This window comes from Pleurodeles waltl, chromosome 7 (genome assembly GCF_031143425.1).
Source record: "Pleurodeles waltl isolate 20211129_DDA chromosome 7, aPleWal1.hap1.20221129, whole genome shotgun sequence".
NCBI lineage: Eukaryota > Metazoa > Chordata > Amphibia > Caudata > Salamandridae > Pleurodeles > Pleurodeles waltl.
The window spans coordinates 10,538,602-10,552,677 of record NC_090446.1 but is presented as its reverse complement, the minus strand read 5'-3'; the positions used below and the strand labels follow the sequence as shown (position 1 = coordinate 10,552,677).

General features: G+C 43.6%; 1 protein-coding gene across 2 annotated transcripts in view; it reads left to right on the top strand.

The window, feature by feature from the left end:
• Positions 1-14,076, top strand: part of LOC138303546 (zinc finger protein 674-like) — a 52,646-nt gene that overhangs the window by 9,568 nt on the left and 29,002 nt on the right. For both annotated transcript variants that reach the window (XM_069242788.1, XM_069242787.1), the window contains exons 6-7: positions 66-179; positions 3,558-3,659. In XM_069242788.1, the coding sequence (XP_069098889.1) occupies positions 66-179; positions 3,558-3,659 (216 nt within the window). The remainder of the gene's footprint in view (positions 1-65; positions 180-3,557; positions 3,660-14,076) is intronic.

The following is a 14,076-nucleotide window of genomic DNA, read 5'->3' as shown; positions in this document are numbered from 1 at the left end:
AGATTTACAAATGCAAATATTTCTATCTGAACGAGATACTTAATGAATTTTTTATCCTTATTTAGGAAATTCGACTGGTGATTCCAATACATCATTCAGGAAGACAAGAATTGCCAGCGAACATTTAAAGGATAGCCCAGTCACAAATGAAAGGGGAAGCCATGATATGTCCAGCACAGGTTGGAAAATAGTGATCTTTTACATGACACAGAGTGTACAGTATTTTCATGTTCTCTAACCTCAGCCTGATGTGAAGTCAGGGTTAGTTGGTAGCTCCTATATTTTAGTACACAGTTCAAACATGAAATACGCTTCAATTCATTTGAACACATTTAATTGATTAATTTCTCAAAAATGCCACCTTCTTACCCAATAGACCAAAAAGGGCTAATTATGAACCTGTTATCACCTTTTTTTTCTGAGCTGTTGGCTTATAAACCAAAACATCTGGCCCCAAAAAGGTTCCAAAACTGGACAACTAAGAAATATAGGTGACCAATCGCCTTCCACTCATGTATTACGTATAAAACATTTAGTAGGAACACCGGAAAACATTTTATGTAGAAATGGGTGGGTGTCATAGAACATCCATATTCAGCTAGAAGAATTGCGTTCTTTTAAAGTTTTCTGCTCTGAACAGTTTGTACCCAAGGGAAGAAGCATCTAATCACTAATTCTGATAAATAAAACACCCTGTTACAGATGTTATTTTGTAAAGGCATTTTGAGGTTCTTTTCTCCTGAATACTCTGGTTTAGCACCTTATACCAACTACCAAGCCCTAGCAAATTGTTTTTAAATAATAATTTTAGGGGGTGAAAAGTAAAATCTGCTACATCAGGGGTATAATCCATAAAACAACTGGAGATTTGGGCAAAAGTAAGCCATGGATCAGCCGCACTCTCGTTATACTTGAATGCTAGCCGTAGCTTCAGCTTCCATTTAATGTTGATTCTAAAATCTAATAGTGTTGTAAACCCCTGTATTTTCCAAAGCTTAATTAGATGTTCTGGCACACGCAACCACAAACAATTGTGCAATGAATAATGGGTGGCAATCTAATATCTTGTAGTTTAAACCATTTTCCCCAAGATCATTTCTTTTAAAATGTTATATGTAGTGTTTTTTAGGACATTTCTGAGTTTTGAAGAAGGAGAACTGAAGCCCTGACTGTTTTACCATTGATCAGTTCATAAACGAGAATCATAATTTCTAAAGGCAGATTGATAGTAAAAAAAAAAATAGAAATCTGGTAAGATCAGTACCCCCCCCGCTTCTTACATAACTGAATATTCAGTTGAATACACGGACACTGATTTGCACAATTTGCGGTGAACCAGAAATGGTGTGAGGAACTGACAATTTCTTGAGCTGGACTCTCTCCTGAGCTGCCCGTCCAGGAAAACCAGAGCGGTTCTTATGCTCTGTTTTTGATGGGCATTTTGCCTTCCAAGGAGAGCTTCTAAGAGCATGATTACCATCAGAGAGCTGTGGGGGCTGTTTAGGGAGTGTCCAACTGATCTCCTCTAATTAGCGCATAAACATCCATGCCCAACAGAGTGGACAAAAGCACCAGGGAGAGACCAGATGGAATAGCCTCCTTAACCTCTGCTCCTTGTGACCAAGAGGGCACTCACCACTAACTTTCCTGGAACTAGGACTTCTATATCCCACTGGGCTTCTTCTGTTCCGTGCAATAGTTTTGAGAAAATGGAGATACCAAACCTATTAGGATATAGATTCTGCCAAAACAAAGCAGTCACAGGGAATTTAAGGAATCCAGGATATCTCTCCTGAACCAAAGTTTGTGCCAAACGAGTACACTGCCCTTGCAGAATGGTCTGTTGTCTAGAAGGATTTGCCACATGATTACCATCAGTGTGAGATGAGATCAGTCTCCAAACAAAGCTACAACAGTTTGCATCACAAAGGGGTGGCTTGCTATTACACAGAAGGCTTAAGTGTTACGAGGATACCAGCTATTTATTGTTCACATGGTCTTTACAGGATAGTAGGGTTTTGGTGTAAAAGCCCTATGACTTGTTTAGGCACAGTGTGCAAGAGATGTAGAAAATCATCTGGTGATATTCATCTAGCCTTCATTGGGCTTTGGATTCTACGGCACAACCATCAAGGAGCAAAGATCCGAGTTGGTGCTGGTTATCCTCATTTGGACTGTGGACAACCGTGTTTAGATCCACTTGAACCAGTTTTGCAGGTACATATCGCATTTTGCAGGTACATATCATTAGCTTATAAGACTGTCTGTCTTAAAATAGTTGCCAGGTGATAGATAGCTCTGAGTCTAGCAAGCCGGACTACAGAGCGCCAAGGAGGTGGAAGTCGCAGGTCATGGGCTGAGATGAAACCTGATTGCCTCCATCTGCACAATATGTTGATTCGAACAGGGACATGAGAGGAACCATTTTAGTACTGACATTTCAGAGCCCATCAAGGAGTATAGGTTGCTGAAAATACCTTGCTGTGTATGTTGTAAAACACTTCAAAGCGTCTAGGAGAAAATATAGGTAAATCATTTCTCTAGTCTTTGATTCAAAAAGCGTAACTGAGACTCTTAACAGTCCCCTGTACGAGGTGGTGTTTGGTGCTGTTCTTTCAAGAATATGGCTTATGAAGGGCAAATGTCTCACTGGAAAGGTTCTGTGTTAAGATGAGGCTTCTTCATGAGAAAAAGTATCTTCCTATTTTTCAGCAAGGCGAGTGAAAGTCTATAGCAAGTAATGAGTTGCCTATTTAACTTTAAACAACTGCTTCAGGGGATAGAGCATTACATGAAGATAGTTCACATAACTCACAGCCCTAATTGAGTACAGGATTTTAAGAGTGGTCCTGGAAGCCGCAAGTGTGCTGTCACTAGATTGTAGGTATTCTGTGTTTGATGGATAATGCTTGCATTTGGAGAATAATTAGGTATTCATGTCTGTGGACCTTAAATTGAGTATGAGATGTGGATTGCAGTGTGTAGATGCAGTTTCAATGCGCCTAGCACTTGTGTCTGGTTGGTATGTGCTATGGCATTCCAGCACATGTCCGACTGTAGTGAGGTTACATCTGTATACATGGGTCTGTCACTTTCAGTGTGGTGGGGTCTTCAAGAGTACTGATTTTGCACCAATTTTTTTTTTCAGTCTCTGGATAACTTTTTTGTTTAGTGTTTAGCTTTAGTCTATGGAAGGGGTTTAATCAATCACTTCTTTTGCTCACCATGTCACCCCAGTATGGACCCAGCAATATGCAAATCAGTCTTGACCTTGTTCCCCATGGGAACAGTCCAGCCTGAACTGCCAGGCCAGGTCTTCCCTGGACGCGATCTGACTTAATGCAGACACCTGAAGCTAAAACAAAAACCCATTTGCAATTTACCCAACTCCATACTTATCATCCCTAAAATGTGTTGCCCAAACACTGAAAAATATTTAAAATATTTGTTTCGCTTTTCAGAAGGTATGACTGTATTTTGACAGAAGGGAAAACTGACCAAATGTCTCTGCCAAGCTAATTGTTCACAATTTGATAATTTGTTTTAAAAATCTTTAGACACTGCACCAACTGATTCAGCCAGTCTTAAAGAAGAATGTGATGTGGAAACGCTTGACTACTCCCAACCACAGGGAACCAAGTGCCCTTCCGGAACCACACGTGAGTAAGAATAGATCTTGATTGTAGTAAACAACCCAATTGGAAATAATTACGTAGTAGTGCCATTAATCATATTGGGCAACGCTTCAAAATCTCAATTTTTCCTTAGTTTATCTGATATGAATCTATTTTGAAACCTCCCTACAACTGTAGAGATAATGCCAATTGACCATTCCACATATTTTATTTACAGTATCTCCTTCTCGTCACTAGTTACCAGAATTAATGTTCCACGTGTATTGGACAGTAGTGATGGTACTAAGGCCTGTATCATGACATTGGCGGTAATGACCGCCTACCACTGCGGCATCGGCCGCGGCTACCACCCGACCGCCGTATTATGACCACAGACGGATATCCGTCAGAAAGATGGCAGAATTCTGTCTGTGGCCATGCCGGCGGATGGCAGTAAGGTGGCGCTGCTGCCACCAACACCGACACACCAGTAGACCGCCACCAGCCGTATCATGGCAAATAATACGGCCTGGCGGTGTTCTGCTGGCGGGCGCTGCTGGTGGCCGCAGCGCCCTGTCCCGTCTCCTGCTGGAGGACCCCCTGGACACAGGTAAGTGGGTGCTGCGAGAGGTGATGGGGTGGGGGGTGTTGTGTGTGTGTATGTTTGTATGTGTGGGCCTGTATGGAGGTATGAGTGCGTGTATATTGTGAATGCGTGTCTGCATGTTTGTATGACAGTGTGCTGATGTGTGTGGATGGATGCATGTGGGGATGTATGCGTGTGTGTGAAGGAGGTGCGTGAATGTGGGGAGGGCTTTGGTGAGGTATAGGGTGGGGGGAGCAGTGAAAGGGGACAGGGGGAGATCCCTATCTGTGACAGGGAAGGAATTCCCTGTCACTGATAGTGCCTACCGCCGTGGTTTTCATGGCGGTAAAAAATCCACAAAAACCGTGGTGGTAGGCAGGGTCGTAATTCCGCCGGCGGTAGGCAGGGTCATAATTCCTCCGGCGGTACAATGGCCGCCGCTGGTCTGGAGATGTATACCTCCAGCCCGTTGGCTGTTAACGCCATGTCGGTAGGAGTGGTACATTGGCAGTTTGGCTTCAGCCAAACCGCTGATGCCATAATGTGGCGGTTAGTACCACCGCCCTGTTGGCAGTACTACCACTATATCGCCAACCGCCATGGTCGTAATGAGGGCCTAAGTCTTGGCAGTCTTCATTGCCTTTTCTCATTTTAACAGCAAATGGAGACCATTGTTTTGTTAAAGCCTAATTGTCACTAAGGGGTCCTATCGTTCATTTTCACACACATGAGGGGCTGTAACGGGTACCCCACTGACAGGCAATGATGGGTCGCCACCAAGCTATGTTTGTCTTTGAGCAGATAGTTCTCACAAACCTTATGGGGCATGTCCTTGTTGAAAAGCGTTCTCTTAACCTTTTAAGTGCGTCCACCTGCAGGTGCCACCCATCATTCACAGCCCCTTCCGAATTACAGCCATGTTTTCATTTTCCTCTCTTTCTCAGACTATTGATGGGATGAATGACAATGTTACGTTGCTTCCACTGTCGTTGCATGGGACTACTAAGCAATATCCATGGCACACAGTTTTTCATACTCATTCTACCTTCCCTGGTACTGAAAGACGACTCAACAGCATTTGCTGCATTTTTTTCTTTGGATCTTGCATCTTGCGTACAATACCAAAAAAGTATAGTGGGTTTAGAGGCCCCTCCCATTGCTGGACATTGGTTCGCTGTTTTGTCGCACTTATTTGCATGCTTATTTTTCAGCAGCTTGTCTTTCTCTTCTATTTTTCTCTCCCCTGTGATCATATCGGGCATAGCCTCCTTTCACCATGATCTTGATTGGCTAACTTGTGCCCTTCCACTGCTCACATTTAAGGACCTCATTTTTAAAAGCCTATTGTGTACTACATCAAAAACGTACGCCAGCCTTTGGCCCCACCCATTGCTTACCACTTGTTGCTTTTGGTATCAGTCTTATTTAGTAGCTTTTTATTCAACGTCTTTTCTTGTCTGTATTGTGTTCATTCTCTCTCTGGAGCACAGCTATTTTACCATTCATTTGATTGGATGGCTTGTACCCTTCCACTACAAACATTAATGGAACTTCTTTTTTCTTCAGGCACTCCATGACAGTGCATGTGGTTGCTGGCTCTCTCCCTCACCTGCTTCTCCCTGGCCAAATACCCACTCCGTGCTCCTTGTTACCCTCTCCTTCATGTTCTGTTTTCTCTCTAGTATGCTTCTCCCCTCCCCCCCCAAAAAAAAAACCTCTCCATTGTGCTATGTGTAGCTGTCTCCCTTGTGTATAATTATCCCCCACACCCCAAGCATTATATTTATTCCATTGCCCACACTAACTTTTTGTGCTGCTTCCTCACCCACAGCTCCGTTGCTCCCACACTCCTCTTTGGCATTTACATATTTTAAATCTTGCCTAAGACAGCGCATACGGTGGTTGTTGCAAGACATATTATCAGTGGCTTGGAGACCACCCATTACTTACTGCATTGTCACTCTCCTTTGCTTGCTTCTGATTTATCAGCTTCCATTGACTTTCCTTCCTCTTCTTCTGTTTGGCCCTCCCCTGGAGCATGCGTGCATTACTTGTGTCCTTCCACTCTCATTTTTCAGGCTCTACTTTTTCTTCTGCACTCGACGTGTGTGTATTGTCAGCTCTCGCTCACCCACTTTCCTTTCCCATTCTTGCTTCCCCACCATCCTCTGTTGTCCATATGCTTCCACAGCCCTGCACATGCACCCTCCATTGGCTGATTGCTTCCACAGCCCTTCCCACTGTCTGCTCTGTTGTCCTTGTGTTGTCCCACACCTGCCAGCCGCCCTCCATTGTCAGCGTGCTTCTCCAGCCCCTTATGTCCACCCCTGCTGTCAGCTTGCTTCCCTAGCTCATTCTGACCGCCTTCACTTGTCTGCTTGTCTAGTCAGCGCCTTCCACTTTCCCTCTGTTGTTGACTTGCTTCCCCAGCCCCTCCTACTAAAAAGTATATCAGCAATGATAGCATTTAAAAAAATATATTTTTAGCTGTGCTGCACAGTATACAGTATGGCTAAAAATAATTGCCATAGCCAATTACTCTCGCAGGTGAGACTTATTGGCTTTGCTAATGCTTGTTTTTACGTGCAGTTTTTGGGTGCATTTTTTTGGAAGTGCTCAAAACCTGCATTTTCTGCCAGTCACTCTGCCACAAGAAAAGTAGTTTTGCACATGTTAAATTCATTTTTTTAAATGTTACCAATCTAGATGGCGTTTATGATATTAGATTGGTAAATAAAATAAAAAAATGACGCCCACCTCATTCTGTAGGCCCACGCTTGCATGGTGACATGCATGCATACTTGTGACATCGTATGCATGCTCCATCTGAATGGCTTGAACACTAACAGCAGCTGTGCCTTTGCTTTTTCCCCCGATGCTGCACAGCAGCTGTTGAAAGTGTTTTCTTTTTTTATGAGGTTGCACAGCGGAAAGGAATGTCCGCTCTCTTTCCCCTGTTTCATTGTGAACTCTGGGATGGGGGAACATTGCAAAAATTCTTCCAGAGCATATAAAATCACAAACACAGGATTGTTGAATATTGTGCAAAATAGCCATTCATTGAGGTTCTCACTCCAAACATCCTACCATATTGTAGATTTTACTGCAGTTACCTCAAGGAGATTGGATGTACACCATCGACCTTCAGAACACAGATATCCATATTGCAATGGCTCCTAAACATGAAGTTCCTTAGATTTGTGGTGGATGACAATCATTACCAGTACAAACAAGTTTCTAGAGCTTTCTCAAGAGTATTGCTATAGTAGTGTCACATTTGAGAAACATTTACATGTTCATCTGCACGTGCCTAGATGATTGGCTACTCGAAGCATTTTCAGTCTTTAAAAAAAAAAACCTTTGAGGACTTAAGAACAACAGTATCTCTTCTTTAGCGCCTCATTAGCACGAGCATGGTGCAAGGCCACATCTACCTCAGTTCCAACGATCAAATAGGAACTATTCTGCACACCTGAAAGACAAGCAGGTTTAATACAGGCAAATGTGTTTCCTACAGAGAAGAGTGTTTTATCCAATAGAATTGTCAAACTCTGCACAGAATGACCCATCGCAAGTTACCTCAGATGTCTTCTCTTCTGTTTTGGTCTTCATGGCATAGTTAAACCCATTGCGCTAAATGCCCTTTTCATTTGTTCACTATAGCAAAGCCTGGAAAATCTTTGGAACAAGTTTCAAGACCGTTAATAAGACAAACTAACCTTGTCCCCAGCAGCATTTAAATTTTTTGCTTGGTGGTGCTACTTGAAAAATATTCTCAATGGAGTGGTTTTTCTTCAGTCTCTCCCAATCTAAAAAAACTAGTAACAGATGCCTCATTATTCAACTCAGGAACCCATATGGAGCACCTGAAGGTACAAGGCACTTCCCCCGTATCACAAACATTTGCTGAAACTGCATACATGTACAGACAGTACAGTCACAATGTATTATCTCTGCACGTGAGAATCAGATGAAGCGTTCATTTTCCACAGGGTAAGATCATTTGGAGTTAGGAGGTGTATATGAATCACCAACTAACAATAGTCCACCTTCCAGGACTAGACAGTGTCAAGGCAGATGCACTCACGATCATTCCTAGAAAACTAATGATTGGTCTTAAACAATAAACTTCTGCTCAACGATTCTCGGACTGAACTGCCACAGCTTGACCTGTTTACTGCTATAGAAAATGCCAAAACCTTGCATCTATGAATATATTTCCACTACTTGTAGCTGTTCTGATCACACTAAATGTTTTCCACAGCAGGGATTATCCTGTTTGCTCTAAAGTGGCCACACCTGTACGGGTGCATCAATGTTCTTGATAAGTCAGAAAGATCACATGTGATGTTACTGTGCTAGCCAGACATGTTTTCCAGACTTGAAATACAAATTCCCCACCTAGCCTTCCTTCATTGGGCTTAGTAGTCCAGCTCCATATATCATGTAATAATATGGACATATAGAAATACCACATGATTGTGTGGACATTCTCACAGAGGGAAAGACCCACCCACCAGGGCTTTTCATGGTTTGAAATGGAAGAGATTTTGCATTTGTTGTTTGCATAAAAACTTTCAATTTCAAAAAGTGGTGTCGCTGTATCTTTTGCACCTGGCCTTAGTAGTTTTATAGTTCTCTCCCATTCAGGTATATCTGTCATAATAACTAAAAGTTCTTCACAAAGCCCTTTTTTTCAAAATCTTTTTGGTTATGGAGTTCTTACAGAGCATCAGTGTTTTCCCTTCTTCTAGGAGACCTTTGGCTCAGTTCAAACCCTATATAGTTCTTTCAGAATCTGTTGAAACCTATTTATGAAGCTTTATTTTTGCACTTTTTGGGATGGGAATGTCCCCTCCATGGTATAGGGGCTCGTTCCCCTGCCCAGATTGACCCAACCGCATGTGAAACTGGTTCTCTGATTTTTGGTTGGCCTCGCTAACATATTTATTAGCATGTTTGCTGTGGCCTAGGCCTATTAATGGTAATGGCAAGGGCCACAACTTGTTAAGTTACCTGAAGGTGTGCACTATGTGCACCATCATAACTCAGATGGGACTACCTTGTCCTGGGTTGATCACATCTACCTGTGGTGGCAGCCTCCAGGGACTTGTGAATTATTCATCTTCATCAGACCCTTTTCCTGTGTCAGAAATGAGCATGGTCTATTGGCCCACCATTTAAAGTTCCAGTTTAATGTGAGCACAGACCCTTGCATTGATATTCTGAGTAGAGTGCATGTAAGTTGGGCAAACAGGTAACACATGCAAGGTAAGCAGTTTCTGTGTACGGTGAAAGTCTGAGGGTTTGGACCAGTAGAATACATTTAGGTATGCCTCTGATCTAGAATGGCACACACCAGGAATTTCAAGGTATGGCTCCCCTTTGTCCTCCCCTGAATATTGCTTCAAAGAGGCTGATGACAGCCAGGTACAATGATCTCACACTTAACTGTGCCTTGTTTTGAATACTCCTGCTTGTAACTAGTCTTCTTACTACCTCCGGTGGGAGCCATCACTTCCCACAAAGGCTGTGTCCGGAGTACAGATAGAAAATGACATTTGAAGAGGGACCACCCCAAAATCCTAGATAGTGGGTCCACATCCTCTGTCTGGAAAATGAGTATAAAAGTGGTAACCAAACCATCACACTTTGTTCTATTTCCAGCTTCTTTTCAAACAAGGATGGGAGTGCACCACAGAGTACTCAAAGGACTAATGTGTAACCAGCTCTGGTGTCAGCGAGACAGCCACTCTCCAAGAGATATGGGGACATCATCTGAAGTCTGAGTGAATCGGTGGAGAAACTGGGACGCTGTCCAGTGCTTAGAAGGCTGACTGTCTCCTTAGAGAGGGAAGGCGTTTGTCTGAAGCAGCAAGAGGCAAGGCTGCCCAGGAAAAGAATCCCAGTTGTGTTCCCAGTATTAGTAACACCCAGAAGCAATAGACTGCCATCAGTAGCAAAGTCAGAGCTGACCCCTGTTGTGAGGGGTCTTCCAGTATGGTTCCTGTAGCAGACCAAATAAGGAAGGCAAGCTCTAAAGCAACATTGTGCTGTACAGCACACCCAGTACCTCTTAATGGAGCTGTTGATGCAAGTGCCTGTTAAGCAGGCCTGACACACTGCTAACCCACCCAGCGGTTCAAGCCAAGAACAAGACTGTCACCATGCTCCTGCATCTGTGAAGCCACCTCTGAGGTGGCACGTCCAATGAACACACCTGTTATCGTTGCACAGGCTGCACCTTCGTATTTGGGGAACGCAGGTCTAAACATCAGACTGATCTGAGGTTAATTTCTTATTGTAGAAACCTGGCTCTTTACAAAGAATATCAAAATGAGATATACTGTGTAAAGAGTCCAGGAGCTCTCTTACTACTGGACAGGGGCGTGCTCTAGCAATCCAAGGGTGCCCTCTTAGGGGATAAGGTGGTCTAGCAGCCATAGGCTTATCAGAAAGGAGTGTTAGACACTTACCATAGGCACACAGTCAGTAAATGAGACACACAATTCAAGAAGGAGATCCACGCCAATTTATAAAAATAACAGGTATCTTTATATATGTTTAGGTACCAGAATTATTACGATCAGGTAAGTATGTTTTGCAATTGATTTATCACAGGGTTAAAAATCCGACAGTGCAATTTTTCTGACGCTGCAATGTTACCCAATAGGAGAGAAAACATATACGGCAAACGGGTACTCCACAGCAACTTACAGGACCAATGTTCCAGACTTAAGGTGGGTACAGGACAGGGTCCTCGGCCACACCTAGGGGTCACTTCAGGCAACCCTCCCAAGCTTTTGGGGGCACAGGCAGCTGCAGGACCTGGCGTCTTTTGCACGATTGTTGAAGTCAGCAGGCAGACTAGCAGGGTTGATGCCAAGTCAGTCACTGGTCTTCAGTTCTTACTTTTGCATCTCTTCAGTGTCCTTCTTCAGATCGACAGGATCTGATTTTCTGGTACCAAGGGCTCTCCTAAATACTAAATTTAGGGGTGTTTAGGAGAATGTAGGGCAGTAGCAAAGGGGCTACTTACCCTTGGGGTAACTGCACCCGATATGACCACTTCCTGTGGGAAGTGGGTATAACCCTGTCCCAGAGTTCCTAATTCTGCCATCACCAAGATGACAGATTTCTAAATGTTGTGCCCATATCAGGCAGCTTACCTTTGGGGTGGAATTGACCGAAGGGGTGGATACCTTTTGGCTTGAGGGAAGCTAGATCTGCATACCAAGGGCAGTGGGCTTCTTTGAAGTCCCCCAACTTGGAATGCAGATTTGAGGTCATCCTGCTTGGAGGCTTTGTTCCTGACCATTCGAGGCCTGAGGGTCAGAACATGTCTGTTGGTGACAGGCTGGCTAAAACTAGTTGCCCAGTACACCTCAGTATCCTAATAATCAAGTGCTGAAGGGATGTGCTTGGTCCACTTTGCGGAACTATATTAGGAAAGACCCCAGAACACCATAGCAAACAACCTCAACCCCCACGTTTATGTCTATGTAACTCATTCTGGTTTTTCAAAGCTGAGAGTGCACCAGGTCCTGCCAAACAGGCCTCAGTGCCAGTGCTCCGGCCATTAAAATGTGTGTTTCTGGCTCACCTACATTTGGAACCATTCATCTTACATACAAGTCCCTAGTTTGTGGTACCAAGGCCTGTAAGTTAAAGTGTCTTTCGTGGACAGAGGCACTTATTGTGCCACCACGAGGATGACTCCCAGTCTGCCATTCCTTGCTGGTAGAGCAGCTTTCAAACTGCTGTCTTGACTTTGCCATTTAAAGTAATGACAAACTCTAGACCTTCTTTTTTAAAATCTGAATTCACCACTACGACAGGCCTGTCAAACTCCAGGGCAGGGCGTTGTATTTTAAAAAGTGGAACACATATTTTTACATTTTCTAACAGTGAAAACCCCAACCTGTTTCTTCTGTAAAACGTCTAGTAGCCAATTGGCGAGTACAAGGTTACACCCTGACCACTCAGCAATTCTTAATGGGAATGCTAAAGTTGGTGCTTCGAGGTATCAAAAAATCTTCACATTAAGCCCTTACTTGATGTTCAAGCCAAATTTATTATAACTTTTTAAGTAAAAGGCAACTTTAGAAAGTTGAAACTCTAGTACACAATGTTTTCCAGTGTCCGTTTGCTGTTGCTGGCCGCACGACAGCCTTCTCCCCTCCCAGGGCACAAAGGAACACAAGGGCCTGCTGTCAGAACAGGTGTTACCTTAGCCTGCCTCAAAGGCTAAACTGAGTTTAAGCCCAAAAGGTAAGCTTCAGAAGGGAAGCTGTCTTTGAAAGTCAAATGGTGGAAACACGTGAGAGGTACATAGGTTGGCGCCAGAGAGAGAGTAGGGCAAATGTTCCCAAACCCATTTTCCTGTGGGCATGTAGCCCTCAGGTACCCACACCTCTAGGGTGTGCTACCGAGCTCCACACAAAGAGAGGGGGGCCCTGCCAATCTTGGGAGTGTGCAGAATATTTCAGTCTGAGATATCCAGACGCAACACTTCCAAGGAAGTCGTCATCAGGTCGCAGGAGAACCTGTGATCCAGCGGCTAGTTGTCACTGCATCTTCAAAGGCAAGTTCTGGTCATAGAACTGGCACCCAGACCTCAGATCAAGTTTGCACTGAAGAGAGGACCGAAGAATTGTCCAGTTGTTCCCTGGACCTTGCAAAGAGAGGCTGCGTCCAAGACTGAACCTTGATCTCTATTGCCCAAGTCCCCCAACTGTGACCGGGACCGAGGAGTAGCTCCAGGAAGACCCCTGTCACAGGATCAGTATCCTGTATCCCTTGCATCAGGACCACTTCAATGAAATCTATGGCGGTTTGCCCGTGGAACCTGAAACTGGATTTGAGGCTGCTTTTACTGAAAAGTAACTGTCCTGCCAAGCCTCATTGTCCTCTATGACTCGCTCCCTGCCAGAGTTAGCAGGGAGCTACACAAAAGTTTTCAAAGAAACAGCTAACCGCAGTAGTTGGCAATGCTTGTTTGCAATTTGAATGAAAAGCAGTGACTTATTATTTTCTTAATGATTTCTAGCTCTGGAACCATCTGGTGGATTTTGTTCATTTTTGTATCTAAAAAGTCATAAAAATAGGACCTGTTTTTAGGTCCAGTGTAAGCGACCTCTTGTATACTTTTAGGTATACTTCTGTGGGTTTAAAGCCATTTCATGTGTTCGTTTCAGTGTCATTCAAAAATCCTTGCTTGCTAGTGGTCAGACATGCCTCTTTGTCCCTCTTTTTTCTCTTTGGGAGCTGGGACTAAGTACTGTATAGTTACACCTTGTCTTGTTTATCTGTTCTTTGGGGAACCTTTTTTTTTCTTGGTTTCCTACTCTTGTTTGGCAAAGCTTCCCCTTTCATTTGCAGAGCATTCTTCGCTGCAACCCTGTTTCAAGAAACAGGGCAGTAAATCATGCTGTTATCTTGATCACATTTGCTAAGCAGTCAAACACTGAGATCATAAAACAAACACCCTCCTCGCTGCTTGTTTTTATAGACATTTTGCGTTCGTTCAGGGCGACAGCCTGAGTTACGTCACTGCTGGCATGTACATGGAAGGTGGGCTAAAAAGCGAAGGATTCCAGCCCCAACATAAACATTGAAGAGGGAAGAAAAACTAAAGCAGCCTTCCAATGGTACGACTGTTGTTGTAGGGACCATGTCTATGTTGGTATGTTCATAACTCCAGTAAAATGCTATTTCTCTCCAACAGATAGTGCTTTATATGAACGCTACCAATACTGTGCTGTTTACAATTTGTATTCATCGCACTCTTCAATCTTTCTATTCTTCGAGTCAATGAGAGTTATAGTTTGATTTTAATACTTTTTATTAGTCATTAGTTCAACATATTTTTTGTAT